The 19,631-nt window shown below is 34.6% G+C and overlaps 1 protein-coding gene across 3 annotated transcripts in view; it reads left to right on the top strand.

The window, feature by feature from the left end:
- Window positions 1-19,631, top strand: part of LOC101890250 (5'-AMP-activated protein kinase subunit gamma-1) — a 336,316-nt gene that overhangs the window by 135,664 nt on the left and 181,021 nt on the right. For all 3 annotated transcript variants that reach the window (XM_059123246.1, XM_059123243.1, XM_059123245.1), the window contains 3 exons: window positions 5,127-5,230; window positions 5,293-5,887; window positions 5,965-6,087. In XM_059123246.1, coding sequence (XP_058979229.1) covers window positions 5,127-5,230; window positions 5,293-5,887; window positions 5,965-6,087 — 822 coding nt within the window. The remainder of the gene's footprint in view (window positions 1-5,126; window positions 5,231-5,292; window positions 5,888-5,964; window positions 6,088-19,631) is intronic.

The raw sequence follows: 19,631 nt of genomic DNA, 5'->3' as shown, positions 1-19,631 counted from the left end.
TATCTCCAATTTCAATAGGGTTCGTCTTTGGGCCAAAAAAAAGATCTTTGCTTTCATCTGGATCGGGCAATAAATGCGACTTGTACTTTGTTTACAAAAATACATGGACAGACAGACGGACGGACATGAATAAATCGACTCAGAATGTGATTCTATGCAGATCACCAAAAAGAACTATGGGTCTATCTAGTTTCCTTTTGCCTGTTACAAACAAAAATGCACAAAGACATAATACCCTAACCACCTTGTGGTGTAGTGTATAAAAAGCTGTGAGCTCTACCGGGGCCGAACTTTGAATACCCTCCACCATTTGGAACGAAATACCGAGTGTAGCCCCTATATTAGGGTCTATACGACGTCGTGGACCTGCATAGGCAACTTTTGTCATAAGCCATTACAATATTTAAATGCGAAACTTGAAAAAAATTCGGTGAATAATGTATCAAAAAATCATATACCAAAATGTGGACCTGCACTGACAATTTTCTGTCATAGGATGTAGTATCCATTATGAACTTCAAATGCCAAATTTGAAACAATTTTGGTGAATAATGTGGCTAAAATCATCAAAATACCGAATATCGGGAGGTACCATTATATGGGGGCTATACGAAGACGTGGGCCTGCACAGACAATCTCCTATCTTAGGCTGTAGTATCCATTACGAACTTCAAATACCAAATTTGCAACAATTCCGGTGAATAGTGTCGCTAAAATCATCAAAATACCGAATATCGGGGGGTACGGTCATATGGCGGCTATACGAAGACCTGGACCTGCACAGACAATTTTCTGTCTTAGGCTGTAGTATCCATCATGAACTTCAGATGCCAAATTTGAAACAATTCCGATGAATAATGTCGCTAAAATCATCAAAATACCAAATATCGGGAGGTACCGTCATATGGGGGCTATACGAAGACGTGGACCTACATGGCTCATTTTCTGTCTTAGGCCACAGTAACCATTACGAACTTCAAATACCAAATTTGAAACAATTCCGGTGAATAGTGCCGCTAAAATCATCAAAGTATCGAATATCGGGAGGTACGGTTATATGGAAGCTATACGAAGACGTGGATCTACATGGCTCATTTTCTGTCTTCGGCTGTAGTATCCATTACGAACTTCAAATACCAAATTTGAAACAATTCCGATGAATAATGTCGCTAAAATCATCAAAATACCGAATATAGGGAGGTACCCTTATATGGGGGCTATACGAAGACGTGGACCTGCACAGACAATTTTCTGTCATAGGCTGTAGTATCCCTTGCGAACTTCAAATACCAAATTTGAAACAATTCCGATGAATAGTGTCGCCAAAATCATCAGAATACCGAATATCGGGAGGTACGGTCAAATGGGGGCTATACGAAGACGTGAACCTACATGTCCCATTTTCAATACCAAAAGTCCTGCAGACATAATATACATTTGAGTAAAATTTTATCAACCTACTACATTTCGTTCGGAAGCTAGAGTGATTACCACAGACGGGTAGATGGATAGACGTACAGACAGACATCGCTAAATCGACATAGAATTTTATGCTGATCAAGAATATATGCACTTTATGGTATCTAAAATATATATTTCGAGGTGTTACAAACGGAATGACAAACTTTATATACCCTCCATGCCATGGTGGAAGGTATAAAAAATAATTTGACCATCGTTCCAAATAAATTTTCAATCCGCTATTCGCCATACACACATAATTCGTTCCAGTTTTGTTTTGAATTTTAATCGCGCTGTTATTATTCACGGTGCATGGCCAATGACGTCATTAGAATATATTTTTGTCCATTTTGCTCGCGCTCTCTCTCTCTCTCTAGACATATTTATTTTATTATTTTCTTGTTCATCCATATTGTTGGTCATCGCATAGATTAATTATTTTTTTATAGACGACGTTGTTGTTGTTGCCGCTATTGTTTTATTATTTAAACATTTTCTAGTGTCTATGCAAAATAGCTGCGATGACAGTGTGACGGTGACGGGGTCACGTGTTTCATGTTACTCATTATGTCCAGCAGCGTTATGCTGCCTCCGCTGCCGCTTCGTCGGCTATTTTTGTTGTTGTTGCTGTTGGTGTTATTTTTATTGTCGGCGAAATAGAAAACCTCCGAATATACTTAACACCCCAGAAGTGTAAACAAATTTGAGTAGCCGTAGTGTTTGGTATAGTAGCCCGAACTGATAAGACAAAACAGAATTCAAAACAACAGAACCAGAAACAGCAGCAGCAACGAAGCAAAAGAAAATTATGAAGATCATATGAAGTGATTCATGGGAAAAGGAAAATGGAAAATCTCTTTCGGAAAAACATTTTCTTAAAATTTTTTTTTGGAAGAATATCGTCCCCAGAATCTGGGGGTCCTATATTCTTCTATGGTCGAAAGACGATCTAGAGGTCTTCTATAGCCCATAGAGAACCTATAGGTTTTCTATGGGCCATAGAGTACCTGGGGATCTCCATAACTCATAGCGGTCCTGAATGTGTTCTATAGGCCATAGAGGTCTTCTATAGGCCATAGAAGACCTTAATGTCTTCTATGGGCCACATGGAACCTTAAGGTATTTTATAGTCCATAGAGGACCTAAGGGTCCTCTATATGCTATAGACACCTGAAGATCATTAATAGTCCATAGATAACCTCAATGTCTTCTATATGCCATAGAGGATCTTAAGATCTTCTTTGGACCATAGAGGACTTGAAGGTCTTTTATAGGCCATTGAAGAGCTGTAGGTCTTCTATAGTCCATAGAAGAGCTGGAGGTCTTCTATAGTCCATAGAAGAGCTGGAGGTCTTCTATAGTCCATAGAAGAGCTGGAGGTCTTCTATAGTCCATAGAAGAGCTGGAGGTCTTTTATAGTCCATAGAAGAGCTGGAGGTCTTTTATAGTCCATAGAAGAGCTGGAGGTCTTCTATAGTCCATAGAAGAGCTGGAGGTCTTCTATAGTCCATAGAAGAGCTGGAGGTCTTTTATAGTCCATAGAAGAGCTGGAGGTCTTTTATAGTCCATAGAAGAGCTGGAGGTCTTCTATAGTCCATAGAAGAGCTGGAGGTCTTCTATAGTCCATAGAAGAGCTGGAGGTCTTCTATAGTCCATAGAAGAGCTGGAGGTCTTCTATAGTATAGTCCATAGAAGAGCTGGAGGTCTTCTATAGTCCATAGAAGAGCTGGAGGTCTTCTATAGTCCATAGAAGAGCTGGAGGTCTTCTATAGTCCATAGAAGAGCTGGAGGTCTTCTATAGTCCATAGAAGAGCTGGAGGTCTTCTATAGTCCATAGAAGAGCTGGAGGTCTTCTATAGTCCATAGAAGAGCTGGAGGTCTTCTATAGTCCATAGAAGAGCTGGAGGTCTTCTATAGTCCATAGAAGAGCTGGAGGTCTTCTATAGTCCATAGAAGAGCTGGAGGTCTTCTATAGTCCATAGAAGAGCTGGAGGTCTTCTATAGTCCATAGAAGAGCTGGAGGTCTTCTATAGTCCATAGAAGAGCTGGAGGTCTTCTATAGTCCATAGAAGAGCTGGAGGTCTTCTATAGTCCATAGAAGAGCTGGAGGTCTTCTATAGTCCATAGAAGAGCTGGAGGTCTTCTATAGTCCATAGAAGAGCTGGAGGTCTTCTATAGTCCATAGAAGAGCTGGAGGTCTTCTATAGTCCATAGAAGAGCTGGAGGTCTTCTATAGTCCATAGAAGAGCTGGAGGTCTTCTATAGTCCATAGAAGAGCTGGAGGTCTTCTATAGTCCATAGAAGAGCTGGAGGTCTTCTATAGTCCATAGAAGCGCTGCAGATCTTCTGTAGTCCATAGAAGAGCTGCAGGTCTTCTTTGGTCCATAGAAGAGCTGCAGGTATTTTTTAGCCCATATATGAAGTGCAGGTCTCTTGTAGTCCATAGAGGATCCGGAAGGTCTTCTATATGCCATAGAGAACCTAGAGGCCTCCTATAGGCCATAGAGAACCTCGATGTCTTCTATAGTCCGTAGAGGACCTCGAGGTCATGCATAGTCACTTCTATGAACCTCCATAGCTCATAGAGCATCTCAAGAACTTCTATAGGCCATTGGAGGACCTAGAGGTCTTCTGTAGTCTGTAGAGGACCTGGTCTCCTATATATGCCATATAGGACCTGACGGTCTTATGTATGCCATGCTTGAGGGTCTTCTATAGCCCATAGAGGGCCTGGAGCTCATTTATAGATAGCTCATATAGCTTAAGACCATAAGAAACCTGGAGGTCCTCTACGGTCCATAGAGGACCCGGACGCCTTCTCAGGTCCATAGATGTATTTTAAGATTCATAGGAGTCTTGTAGATTGTCTACGGTTATTAGGAGACCTTAGGGTCTTCTATGGTCCATAGGAGTCCTGTAGGGCTTGAAGGTCCTCTATAGTCCATACAGGACCTGGAGGCCATATATAGTTTTCATAGAAAATCTGAAGGTCTTATATATTTCATAGATGAACTGAAGGTCTTCTTTACGCCATAGAGAACCTGAAGATATTCTGAAGTCCACAGGGGAACAGAAGGTCTTCTAAACGCCATAGAGGACTTGAAGGTTTTTTTTATATACGAATAGAGGACCAAATATGCCATAGGAGACTTAAAGGTCTTCTCTGATCCATAGATGTTCTTGAAAAAAATTGCTATTGAAAAAAATTGGTCCCCGGTTTATGGGGAGCTTTTGAGTTTTTTTATCGGAATAATCCAGAAATGGGGGGACAACATTTCTGGATTATTCCGATAAAAAATCTCAATTTTTGGTGATATTTTTTCCCCATTTTCTGGGGACGTTTCATAATTTCTGAGCATTTTATGATTCTTGGGCATTTTATGATTCTCGGTTGGGGTTCATGTTTTGTCTCCTCATTCAATTAATTCCAGTATGATGTCCATCAATTCCTAATAAGGTTTCATCTCATATCCAACCCCAAAACTTCGTTTTGGGTTAATTAAATAATTGATTACGAGTAATTAATTATTCCCACAGCAGGCCATAACTGCCTGGCAGATGTCAAAATCCTAAAAACAAACAAAAGTTGTTCCATTTATTTCCTCATTATTTATTGGTTCAATGAAATTATTCTACGAAATATTTAATTGTGACACACATTGCAGGAACAAGATGCCCGGCTGCCGTCGTCAAGGCCCTCAAGTGCGCCGGCCGAACCAAATGCCAAAGCGGCTCGAAAAGCCTCCAAAAAGATGAAAGAAGAAGCTCGGTGAGTATTTACCAAATTTTCTTATGAATTTTAGAAAATAATATCTCCATATCTCTCTCTAGACGCCAGGAGAAAGAAGCCAGCCGCCGTGAAAAAGAAGCCCGCAAAATTGAACGTGAAACCGCTCGCCGCCTCGAACGCGAAGCAGCCAAGCTGGAAAAACTTAATCGCAATGCTGAAAAGATATCACGCAGTACCGAGCGAATGGCGGCCACACCTCGTTCCGGTTCGCTGGAACGAAGACGTAGCGGTGAAGATTCGCCGGTCCTAAATCAATCCACTGTCCACGGCATAGCCAGTCCCAATCGTAGACCAACGATTTTCGATGTGTTTCGTCCGCGCGCCAAATCGGATGCCAAGAAACAAAATAAACTGCTACTCGATCCCCTGTCGGCAGCTGCTGCCGCGACTGGTAATGAAATGGGCAGTGCCAGCAGCACCCATTCCTCCGGAGGAGGTGGCGGCGGCGGTGGTGGCACTGGTGGCGTTATGAATTCCATGAAAGTAGCTTTACAAAATTCCGGCCTTATTGGTGGTAGCCATCATCATCACAAGCAGCATCCCGCCGTGACGATAACCTCTGCCGATGGCACAACCTCCGTTAAGAACAAGTACAAAGATGGTTCGGCCCATCCGCATCAGGGTAGTGATGCTCATGTGAGTTTTGATTTTTTTTTTCAATGGAGGATAAATGATTTAATTTTTATTGTTGTTGTTGTCGTTTTTTGTTGTAGTACTATCACACTGTGACGGCTGTAAGGCGTGCCGATGTTTCCCGTTCACCAATGACCAAAGTAATGGACTTGTTTAGACATCGTTCCAATTCAGCAGCCTCCGAAGCCGATAAGCGTAAAGCGGTAAGTTTTATTTTCTATTGCTTTAATCCTAGATAGGGTTGAAGAGATAGGTTTCGATTTGAAATTCGGAGACCATTCTAAGAAAATTTAAAAAAAAAAATTAACAAAAATATTCAGCTTCTAAAAATTACAAAAATCAACCCTTTTATAGTAGCTCGGATTTGCCTTCAAAATATTTGCCTTTGAAATCCCTTATTTTAGTCCTTCTAGTCCTTGATGTTTACAAGAACAGCGGGAGCCTTGAAGGAAGGGGTTTCTTGAAAAAAATTCAAAGTTACAAATTTGGAATTTTGAATAAAGAATTTTTAGAATTTTTAATAAAAGGCAAAGGCATAGCCAGACAAGTTCCTATAGTCGCCAATGACCCTGTGGCTACTCGATGTTTTATTTTAACCCTCACTACCACGTAGGCTGTCTTAATCGAAATTAGTTTCATTTCCCCAAGTTGAGAGTAATAAAGACCCCTACCGCGATTTCGACCTCGGTCATGTTTGGTGAGAGTAGGGAAGAAGTTTTATGTGTTAGAATTTTTCCGAATTTATTTTACGGACCCATTGTACCAAGATTTGTTGAAGAATATTTTTGGAGAACAATCGGAGCCTTTAAGGAATGGTTTTTTGGTATATTTATTTTAAAATCTGTTAAAGTTCCGGATTTCATAAAACAAGTCCATAGCCAGGCGAGTTCCCACAGTCCCCTTTGACATCATTGCTATTCGATGTTTTCTATTTCTTCCTAACTTTCACCTAGCCTCTCCTTATCGATATTACTTTCATTCCCCAAGTTGAGAATAATAATTAGCAATGCCATCTGAAGACTCCTACAGCGATTTCGACCTCGGCCCTTTGTTTGATGAGAGTAGGGAAGAAGTTTTATGAGTTCATATATCTAACCCAGACCGACAGAGCTAGAAATGCAATAATTTTGGCGAAAATATTTTAAGGACCCACAGTACCTCCAATCAAGATTTGTTGAAGAATATTTTTGGAGAGCTATCGGAACTTTTATAGAATTGTTTTGGTAAATTTTTTTTTTGGTGTATCAAAGTTCCAGTTTTCATATTTTTTGAAAGATAAACAGGTCCATAGCCCATAGTCCCCATTGACATCGTTGTTATTCGATGTTTTCTATTTCTTCCTAACTTTCACCTAATCTCTCCTTATCGAAATTACTTTCATTCCCCAAGATGGAAATAATAATAGCAACGGCGTCTGAAGACCCCTACCGCGATTTCGACCTCCGCCCTTTGTTTGGTGAGGGTAGGGAAGAAGTTCATATACATAACCCCGGCAGAAAAAAACAATATAAAATTATAAGGGACCTGCAAAATATGTCTAAAATATTTTATGAACCTGTAGAAAATCTAATCAGGATTTATTATAGAATTTAGAACCTACAATCAAAGCCATATAGAAAGGTTTTTTTCAATAATTTTGTACGTCTAACCTTTAAAGGTTGACATTTTAGGATTTTTGAAAGTCAAGCACGGCATAGACCAACAAGTTCGTATAACCCCCGAAGACATTGTAACTACTCGAAGATATCTATTTTTTCCTCACTCTCAGGTAGCCTGTCGTAATCGACATCCCTTTGATTCCACACCTTTAGAGTATTACTTTGCCGAGTAGAGAAGAAGTTTTTGTGAGTCTATATAAATCTCAGGATGTTTTGAGGGCCCTTAATTGGGTTTGCTTTTCCATCTTCTAAAGTAGATTGCTTTAAAAGTCCATGTTCCTTTGAAACAAATACAGATCCGTGAGTTTTTTAAATAAATATTTTTGAACAAAGGAAGAACTAAAAAAAATACCTTTTTTCCAAAAATTTTATGGACCTATAGAACCTATAATCAAAATTAATTTAAGAACATTTTCAAAAAAACAATAGAAGCCTTTAAGTAGGGGTTTTTTGGATTAATTTTCGAAAGTCAGTTTAGAATTTATAATAAAGTTTTTCGAAAGAAAGCCAGTGACATAGACAGACGATTTCCCATAATCCTTGGAAATATAGTAGATCTTTGATTGTCTCCATACCTTCCCAGCCTGTAAGGAAGTATTTTTATTTCGAAAGGATATATGAGGATATATTTTCAAATAGATATTAGATGTTTAACTTTGTGGAAATTGTCCGTAATGTATTCTCGTATTTGTCCGTAATCGCGTCTGTGTGAATACAATCGAGTCCTTTCTAATAGACGGATACGGAAGAAAAGGCTCTTATTGAACTCTCAACCATATAGCCATTGAAGTAACGACTTTACGGCCAAGGTCTCTTTAGACCAAATCCGTTTCATCCGTCTGGCTGACTGGTGAGCAGAATAACTCTCGCAAGAATTGTCCAATTTGCTTCTAACTTGGTACATCGTAGTATTATTATTAAATTTAGCTCAAGTTCGGAGATGGGAAATATCGGTCCACTCCTTCTGGTACCTCCCCCACAAAAGGTCAAAATTTTCACAAAAAATAATTTACTTCATAGAACAAGAAAATATCGCTCAATTTTGAGCAAACTTTGCAAATCTCGATATTTTCATCAGTGTTAGGTGAGGTACGATAATGGAATATATCGGACCATTTCATGAAGTATCTCTCCCACATAGGGTCAAAATGTGAAATAATTGTAACTCTTATAAAATGTGAGATAAGATTCCGATTGTCTTCAATATTTTTATCAACACATGATGTAGTGCAGAGATGGGACATATAGGTTCACTTCTTCAGGTACATGAATAATAATCCTCTTCTCTCTTAAAAATTTGAAATAAGTTTCCCATGGTCTTCAAATTTCACACATCCTATTTTTTTACTAATCTGGTATCAAGAACAGATAGAAAGGACCATTCCTTCTGGTACCTCCGCACAAAGGGTCAAAATTTTGAAAAACCGTGACGTTCATAAAAGGCGAAATAAGCATCCGATTCTTTTCAAACGTGGCACCTTCACCTTTTCAAACGTGGCACCTTCACCACCTTTTCAAACGTGGCTAATGTTTACAACAACACAAGATCTACTATGAAGATGGGATATATCCGCCTACTCCATCTGGTACCTCTCCCACAAAGAGTTAACATTTTGAATAATTATAACTCCTATAAATGCGAAATAATTATCCGATTCTCTTAAAATAATGCGCATCCCAATATTTCTACCTGCACAAGACCAGGTGCGAAGATGGTGGATATCGATTCACTTCTTCTCATACCTCCCCTACAAAGGGTCAAAATTTTGTATAACCATGACGCTCATACAAGGCGAAATAAGCATCCGAAACATTTTCAATGTGGCACATCCTAATATTTCCACCAACACAATATTTAGTATGGATATGGGATATATCCACCTACTCCTTCTGGTACCTCCCCCACAAAGGGTCAACATTTTGAACAATTATGACTTCTACAAAATGTATTACAAGAGTTCGATTCTCTTCAAATTTCACACATTGCAATATTTTTATTAACAAAATATCTGGTGTAAATATGGAATATATCGGTCCACTCCTCCTGGTACCACCTCCCCCACAAAAGGTGAAAATGTTGAATAATTTGTTCTCTCATAAAATGCGAAATATAACATCTGATTCTTTCTAAACTTCGAACATTCCAATACTTCTACTGACACAAGACCTGGTGCGAAAATGATAGATATCGGCCCTCCCCCATAAAGGTAGTACAGATTAATGACCTTCTAGTAGTCCTCCTTTAAAGCCCATAATATTTCTACAAAACTTTTGTAGTTGCAAGTTCTTCTCCCATTCTTCTTCTGGTACCTCCCCCACAAAAGTACCACAGATTTAGTAGTAGTTCTTTTTAAGTCTGGAATATTTTTTCGAAATTTTTATGGTTGAAAGTCCTCCTACAATTCTACTGGGAGAACTTTTAAAATTGTAAAACATTAGTGCCCCGAAATTATGTTTTCAGGTCCACAGGATTTCAAGGCATGTTGCGGGTCTTCTATATGTGTAAGACATTTTATATATTATTTGTACCGTTGGTACATTTAGCAAAGGCAGATGTTTGCATATATCTTTTATAGGCCCTTTTATGGGTCTTCTAATGTCTTCACTCTCGAATTTCACCTTTCCAACAGAATATTTCACCACCTGGTCGTTGTTACACAAGTGGTTATGTTGTTAAATATGGTGTATGTCTTCGCTATTATTATTATAAAACTTAGCTAGGATTCCATCCATTATGTTGGCATGGTGGTGGGGAATACGATTTGTGTTGAATTTAAAACTGGGCAATGAATACTATTCTACTCTAGATGGCGCCAGACAAGATTTTGTCTGATCCTCTATAATAGTTGACGATTTGCTATATTGACAGACCTTATTAAGGGAAATTTTATATTTTAAGGTTTTTTTTAACAACTAAGTGCACTTTTTTTCTTGTTAAAAAATTTTGTTACAATTTTATGTGAAAAAGAAGTTTTCCCTTATAAGTTAGTTAATAAAAAGTTAGCTATTTGAAACACTATATTTTAATTTTTTTTAACAGAGGCTATTTTATTTCAAAAATATATGTGAATAATTGTCATCATTTACTACTGTATTAATAGGAAGGGTAAATCGATTACTATTTGAACAAAGAAAAATATAATGAGGTTAAAAGGTGGTAATTAAAATTGAGCAGAAACTTCCCATATATGTACTATCCTTACAAGCTTTGACCCGATAAAATTTTTATTTGTTCCTTAAGTATGAATCTCCTTTTAACACTTATTTTTTGAACAATACTTTGAGGAAGCTAAGCTGAAGTGAAGTCAATTTTTACAAATTTAGCATCACACATTATATTTCCCCTCAAATAAGTGGCCTCATTATTGACAGTTTCTTAATGTTGTTTGTGGGTGTCTAAATATTTGATAAAAAAAAAAATAATTAACATCTCCAAAAAAAAACATTCAGCTTTTGTTCACTTTCAATCGTGTTGACCAAATTTGTTTTAAAATCGCACGCGTTTTTGTTTCCAATATTTATTTTTAGCACTTAACATTCAAATTTGTAATTGAAATGTAGTTGACATGATTCCAACGGATAACAAGTGCACACAAGTCTCTCCACAATTTATCAAGATGAGAGTAGTGAGATATTCCACAAAATAGTCAGTTACTCCCACACAAAATGACATTGGAGTTGGAGATTATTTTGTCAATTTGTTGTGAATGCCAAACGTTTTTTGGAATGGCACGTGTTATGAGGTTATATGTTTATTATCTTTCAAATTCTGAAAAAAATAAAAAAAAAATTAAAAAAAAAATAAAATAACACATATTTCTCGTGTACCTTAAAAAAAAATCCAAGTATACTGTGTTGCTTGCAAAAATAATTTAAATTTTCTCATCCTTATTTTTGAAAAAATATTTTAAAATAGTTTAAGTCTTTTTTTCTAATTGCTTTTCTTTGATTATTTAAAAAAAAAAATCGAAAAATTCAAGTCCTAAGTGATCCCTAAAAAAATTTGTAAAAAATCCAGGTCTTTATTGACCCCTGAAAAAAATGCTGTTGGTTGTTCCAATAAAATATTTTTGTAAAAATATTTTTAAAAAATCCACATTTATGTTGGTGCTTGGAAAATACATTTAAAAAAATCCCTCCCTTTGTCTTTTGAAGTCTTTTTTGTAGAAAAATCCTGTTAATAGTTGGTTGCTGAAAAATTTAAAAAAAAACCAAAAATCCAATAAAAACTAATATTTTAAAAAATCCAGTCTTTGTAGGTCCTTGGAAAATATGTTTTTAAAATGTTAGTCCCTGTTGGTCCTTTAAAAAATCCCGTCTTTGTAGAAAATATGTTTTTAAAATGTTAGTCCCTGTCCTTTAAAAAATATTTAAAAAAAAATCCATGTCTTTGAGGTCCTTGAAAAAATATTTAAATATATTTCTAAAGAATTCCACGTCATTCTATTTAAAAAATTCACGTCTTTAAAGGTCCTTGAAAAATATTTTTTAAAAGTCCTTAAAAAATAATTAAAAAAATCCACGTTTTTTAAATTCCTTGAAAAATACTTTTTAAAAGTCCGTAAAAAATAAATTACATTTTTTAAGGTCCTTGATAAATATTTCTTAAAAGTCCCTAAAAATATATCTAAAAAATCCACGTCTTTTGAGGTCCTTGAAAAATATTTTTAAAAAAAACCAAGTTTAAAAAAATATTTCTAAACAAATTTACGTCTATTGAGGTCCTTGAAAAATATTTTTAAATAACCCACGTTTAATGAGGTCCTTAAAAACTATTTTTAAATAACCCACGTTTAATGAGGTCCTTAAAAACTATTTTTAAATAATCCACGTTTATTGAGGTCCTTAAAAATATTTTTTTTTAAAATCCCGACTTTGTAGGTCCTTGGAAAATATGTTTTTAAAAAAATCCGTCTTTGAGGTCCTTAAAAAATATTTCTTAAAAAACCCACGTTTATTGAGGTCCTTAAAAAAATATTTTTAAAAAACCCACGTTTATTGATGTCCTTAAAAAATATTTAAAAAAACCCATGTCCTTAAAAAATATTTTAAAAAACCACGTTTATTGAGGTCTTAAAAAAAAATATTTAAAAAAATCCACGTTTCTGAGTTCCTTGAAAAAATATTTTATAAAAAACACACGACTCTTTTGGTCCTTGAAAAAATATTTTTAAAAAATCCATATCTTTACTGATCTTTGAAAAAATATTTTTAAAAATCCACGTCTTCGTTGGCTTTCGAAAAATAGTTGAAAAAAATCACGTCTTTTTTAGCTATTAAAAAAATATTAAAAAACAAACTCGTCTAAAGAGGTTTTTAAAAAAAATGTTTTTTTTTAAGCCACGTCTTTTGAGGTCCTTGGAAATTTTTTTTATAAAAACCACGTATGAAGGAGTCTTTGAAAAAACATTTAAAAAACCCACGTCTAAGGGAGTCTTCAAACAAATATTTAAAAAAAAGTCTGAAGGAGTCTTCAAAAAAAATATTTTTAAAAAATCCGCGTCTAAAGGAGACGTTGAAAAAATATATTTAAGAAATCCACGTCTGCAGAAGTCTTCGAAAAATATTTTTAAGAAATCCACGTCTGCAGAAAACATCTACCCCAGCTGGAGGTTTGGAGAATGCCCTCTGCTTGTTGGAAATTAAAAAAAAAACAATTAGCAAAGACAGTCACTTTTAGCTAATTATTCGGAAGCCTTGCACCTACGTCCCACTAGATGACACTGAAGGATGAAAATGGTTTGTAAGCCCCACTACCATCCTACTTACAATTTTACATTATCTTACCCCATTCATTTAGAAATAAAATAGAACACACTATAAATATTCTTACACTTTCGTATTTCAAATAGTCTAAAGAAAAATATTTTTAAAAAATCCACGACTGTGTTAGTCTAGAAAAAATATTTTTAAAAATTCCTCGACTGCGGTGGTCGAGAAAAAAATATTTTGAAAAATTCCTCGACTGCGGTGGCCGAGAAAAAAATATTTTTAAAAAATCCACGACTGTGTTAGTCTAGAAAAAAATATTTTTAAAGATTCTTCGATTGTGTTGGTCGAGAAAAAAATATTTAAAAAAAATCCACGTCTGTGTTAGTCTAGAGAAAATATTTTTAAAATAATCCACGCTTTGTTGGTCTTTTGAAAAAAAAATATTTTTATAAAATCCACGCCTATTGTGGTCCTTGGAAAATATTTTTATAAAATCCACGCCTATTTTGGTCCTTGGAAAATATTTTTAAAAAATCCACGTCTTTATTGGTCTTTCAAAAAATATTTTTAAAAAACCTCCACGTCTTCTTTGTTGGTCTTTGAAAAAATAATTTTAAAAAATCCACACCTTTTGAGGTACTTGAAAAGTATCTTTTAAAAGCCACGTCTTTGTTGGATGTAAAAATATTTTAAAAACCTCTACGTCTCTGGTGACCCTGTAAAAAATATTTTTTTTTTAATCCAGGTCTTTGCGTGCCTTTTGATAAAATATTTATTTAAAAATTCCAAGTGTTTAAAAAAGAACTTTAAAAATCCAAGCTGGAGGTTTGGAGAACGCCCTCTGCATGCTGGAAATGGAAACACCCATAATACCTACTAGATGGCACTGATGGATGAAAATGGTTTGTAAGCCCCACTACCACCCTACTTACAATTTTAAATTTTCTCTCCCCTGACTTCCATACTACCCATTCATCGGAAATAAAATAGGACACACTATTAATATTCTTGCACTTTTTAAAAAATGTGTTAGTCTAGAGAACAACTTTTTTGAAAAATCCAAGACTGTGTTAGTCTAATGACAATTTTTTTTAAAAAAATCCAGGTCTGTGTCAGTCTAGAGGAAAATATTTTTAACAAATCCAGGTCTGTGTAAGTCTAGAAAAAATATTTTTAAAATAATCCACGTCGGTGTTAGTCTAAAGCAAAATATTTTTAAAAAATCCAAGTCTGTGTTAGTCTAGAGAAAAAGATTTAAAAAAATCCACTCCTTTCGAGATACTATTTTCTAAAAAATTCACGTCTTTGCTGGGTTTTTTAAATAACTTTAAAAATCCATGTCTTTGGTGGTCCTTGAAAAAAATTGCTTTAAAGTCTTTTCTGGTCCACAGAAAATAATTTTTGAAAAATACATTTTTTGACTTTAACTCCCTTATCACCCCTACCCTCGTATGGTTCTTCAAACCTCCCGATAAGAAATCAATCATTTATTTTCATGTCTAGCTGAGGAGTAAAATTATAAAACATTAGAGAATAACATTTAAAAATTTCCCTTATCTCGCAGCTAATCAAAAACGTTGCCGTGCGTCATTTTTTATTTTTATGCTTTCCATGGCAAAAAACAACGAAACGAACAATCGAACAAGCGATCGATCCAAAATGCCAATCGAATTGCAATCAATGAGTGGGAAATCAATCACACAAAGAAAATAAGAATAAAATAATTACTAATTGTTGTTGTTGCCAATTTTGGAATCAAAATCTCACAAAAAATCCGATTCTAAAAAAAGTCAGATTTAGAAAAAAAAAAAAAAACTTGTCAATGCACTTCCATATATGAACGTCATCTTAAAGTAGAAATAAAAAATTACTTAGGCTCGCCTAGCCAATCTGGCGCTCAAACTGTTTTTCCATGCCGTTGGAATTTTCCTTGTTGTTGTTCGTAACTACTTCAATTTATCATTTTCACTGTTCATTGATCGCACTTCGTCGAACATTATTTCCACTTCGCACACTGACAGCTGTCAAAGTGATTTGAAATCGTAGCAACAAAAAAATAAAAACTTCTGATCCGGTAAATAACACAAACTTAGACACCTTTAATCTTACCTGCCCAGTTATCTTTAGAATGTGCGGCTAACATGGTTACCCTCTCGCTCCGCGCGATATTCTGAAAACAAAATTGAAAAAAAAAGCAAACAAAAAAATTCTACAAAATAACAACAAGTTTTTCTATTTCCGGCTTAACCATATGATCGGTCGGTCGGCCAACACATTGTAATGTTTACATTACATTATACACTTGTTGATTTTTCCTGACGGGGTTGCCAAGTAGCTTCTAAAGTTATAAGAAAAATTTCCAAATATTTCAAAGTGAATTAAAGAAATAAATTCAGCATTCAAAAACATTATTTATTTTCTCTTGAAAGATTTTTTTTTCACAATTCTGCCAAATTGGCAACCCTGCCTGCCTTAACATTTGCCGAAAGTCAAGGAAAACATTTGCTTTGCCCATTGTTTGTCTTTGCTGTTTTTGAGCAGCAGCAGCAGTAGTATTTGAAATACGAAGGCGTAGAAATATTTATTGTGTGCTCTATTTTTTTGGATTTCTTTGCCATTTTTATTTGAAATAAAAGGGGGAGGTATGGGAATTGTGCGAAAGAGAATTTAAAAATTGTAAGTAGGGCAGCACTGGGGTATTAAAACTACTATCATGCCTCACTGTCCAGTAGGGCAGTACTGGGGCATAAAAACCACTATCATGCCTCAATGCCATCTAGTAGGCCATAGATGCAACACCTTTGTAAAGGTGAGTGTCTTTGCAACCAAATTGTTGCCATCTTTACCAACCAGAGGGCGTTTTCCAAATCCACAGATTGGATTTTATTATTTTTGGATTTAGTATCTTCATAAGTCCTATAGGAGATGTGAAGAGGGTTTTAAAAATATTTTTCAAAGAACCAACTAAGTCGTGGATTTGTTAAAAATATTATTTTTGAGGACCTATAAAAACGTAGATTTTTAATAAATATTTTTTAGAGGGCCAATAAATACGTGGTTTTTTTGTAATATTATTTTGGGTACCAATAAATACGTGGAATTTTTATAAATATTCTTTCCGAAAGGACCACCTGAGATGTGGATTTTTTTAAAAATATTTTTTGAAAGAACCATAAGAGACGTGGATTAAAAAAAAAAAAATATTGTTTCAATAGACCAACAGGGACGTGGATTTTTTGAAAATATTTTTTCGAAGGACTAGCACAAACGTATATTTTTAAAAAATATTTTTTCGAGGACCTAAAGTGTCGTAGATTTTTAAAAAATGTTTTTTCGAGATCTACTGTGCAGTGGATTTTTCAAAAATATTTTTTGAAGGACTAACAAAGACGTGTATTTTTCACAAATATTTTTTTGAAGTACCAAAAATGACTTGGAATTTACAAAAAATATTTTTTTGAAGGACCAACAATGACTTGGAATTGTCAAAAATAGAGAGACTTGGATATATTTTTTTCCAGGGACCACCAGAGACGTGGATTTCTTAAAAATATTTTCTTCAAAAGACCACCAGAGACGTGGTTTTTTTTTTTAATATTTGTTTTTCAAAAGACCACCAGATACGTGGATTTCTTAAAAATATTTTTTTCAAAAGACCACCATAGACGTGGAATTTTTAATTTTTTTTTCAAGAGACCACCAGATACGTGGATTTTTTAAAAATATTTTTTTCAAAAGACCGCTAGAGACGTGGAATTTTTAAAAATATTTTTTTTCTCAAAAGACCACCAGCAAAACAAAAGTGTCGTGGATTCTAATGAACAAAAGAGTCGTGAATTTTTTAAAAATATTTTTCTAAGGAACAAATGAGTAGTGTATTTTTTAAATATATTTTTTCTAAGAAACAGAAGAGTCGTGAATTTTTTAAAAATATTTTTTCTAAGGAACAAATGAGTAGTGGATTTTTTAAATATATTTTTTCTAAGGAACAAAGTCGTGGATTTTTTAAAAATATTTTTTCTGGTCAGTTCTAGCCCTCAAAAAATGTTTTTTTATCCACGTTTGTTCAATTCCTTGAAAATTTTTTTTTAAAAAATCCACGTTTGTTCAATTCCTTGAAAAATATTTTTTAAAAAATCCACGTTTGTTCAATTCCTTGAAAAATATTTTTTAAAAAATCCACGTTTGTTCAATTCCTTGAAAAATATTTTTTAAAAAATCCACGTTTGTTCAATTCCTTGAAAAATATTTTTTAAAAAATCCACGTTTGTTCAATTCCTTGAAAAATATTTTTTTAAAACACCCACGTATCTTGAGGACCTTGAAAAATATTTTTTAAAACATCTACGTCTCTTGAGGACCTTGAAAAATATTTTTTAAAACATCTACGTCTCTTGAGGACTTTGAAACATATTTTTTAAAAAATCCAAGTATGTTGAGGACCTTGAAAATATTCTTTTAAAAATCCACGTCTGTTGAGGACCTTGAAAAATATTTTTTAAAAAATCCACGTCTGTTTTGATACTTGAAAAACATTTTTTAAAAAATCCACTTCTGTTGAGGACTTTGAAACATATTTTTTAAAAAATCCAAATATATTTTTAAAAATCCACGTCTGTTGAGGACTTTGAAAAATATTTTTTAAAAATCCACGTCTGTTGAGGACTTTGAAAAATATTTTTTAAAAATCCACGTCTGTTGAGAACCTTGAAAAATATTTTTTAAAACATCCACGTCTGTTGAGAACCTTGAAAATATTCTTTTAAAAATCCACGTCTGTTGAGGACCATGACAAATATTTTTTTAAAAATCCACGTCTGTTGAGGACCTTGAAAAATATTTTTTTTTTTTGAAATTCACGTCGGTTGAGGACCTTGAAAAATATTTTTTAAAAAAATCCACATCTGCTCTATCCCTTAAAAATATATTTTTTTAAATCCACGTCTATTGAGGGCCTTATAATTTTTGTTAAAAAATCCACGTCTATTGAGGGCCTTAAAATTTTTGTTAAAAAATCCACGTCTATTGAGGGCTTTAAAATTTTTGTTAAAAAATCCACGTCTTAAAAAATATTTTTTAAAAAAAGTCCACGTCTGTTGAGGACCATGAAAAATAGTTTTTAAAAAAAAGTCCACGTCTGTTGAGGACCATGAAAAATAGTTTTAAAAAAATCCATGTCTGTTTTAGACCTAAAAAATATTTTTAAAAAAATCTAGAAGTGGGCCTTAAAAAAATATATATTTTTTAAATTCCACGTCTTTAATAGTCCTTTAAAAATATTTCTTAAAAAATTCCACGTCTTTAATGGTCCTTGAAAAATATTTCTTAAAAAATCCACGTCTGTATTAGTGAAAAATATTTTTTTTTTTTTAAATTTCATATTTTGAAATTTCCCCCACAATTATCACACCACCCCACTGAATTATTTTTCCCATTTGACATATTATGTCAACAAACCGTTTAAAACAAAGCCAAGTCAAAATAGCAAAACAAATGTTGTTTTTTTTGCCTTCTCTCACTGAATGACTGGCTGGCTGTCTTTGCCTGGCAGTGGTGGGTTGAGAGCTAGAAAGAAAGCAGCAGCCACATTGTGGACGCTTTGCAAAAAAAAAAAATAAATAAATAAACGAAACAACAAAATTCAAAACCAAAACAGAGTGGAGCGGAGCAGAGCAGCGCCAAAAGAAACCAATAGCCGGACGGGTAGACAGGCCTACCACAGTAAACCAGGCAACAATCCGGAGAATAGACGACAAACTATTTTATATGGTTGGTGGTCGTCGGTCGGTCGATCTAGTCGGGTAACTCGCTACCACACACAAGAAAAAAAAAACAAAAACGTTCTCTGTTTACACTTCGTTTCGGTTCCTTGGCCCGTTTTTTTGCGTTAAGGCATTCGCTTTCAACAAAAGGTGGCGCTCGAGTGGTGCTTCCTAGCTTCTGATTTTTCCTATGTACAATTTCTCGGCATCCATGAAATATATGTCCGTAGAACAGTATTCGGCCGTGTTATTATTACGGGGTGTTATTTTTTTTTTCTTGAAAAAAGAAAATTATGAAAATTTTTTAAATTGTATGTGCAAAATTCCATACTATTCGGGCTGATTTCACACGTTTGGTGTACAATCAAATCGCAAATCGGACGAAGATATAGATGGGAGCTATATCTAAATTGTTACCGATTATCTCCAATTTCAATAGGGTTCGTCCTTGAGCCAAACAAATGATTTGTGCAAAATTTCATCTGAATCTGGTAATAAATGCGAACTGTACTTTGTTCACAAAAATACATCGACAGACGGAAGGACGGACGGACATGCATAAATCGACTCAGAATGTGATTCTATGCAGATCATCAAAAGGAACTATGGGTCTAT

This window comes from Musca domestica, unplaced genomic scaffold, assembly GCF_030504385.1.
Source record: "Musca domestica strain aabys unplaced genomic scaffold, Musca_domestica.polishedcontigs.V.1.1 24, whole genome shotgun sequence".
Lineage (NCBI taxonomy): Eukaryota > Metazoa > Arthropoda > Insecta > Diptera > Muscidae > Musca > Musca domestica.
The sequence above is the reverse complement of the archived record's forward strand: the minus strand, read 5'-3'. Positions and strand labels throughout refer to the sequence as shown.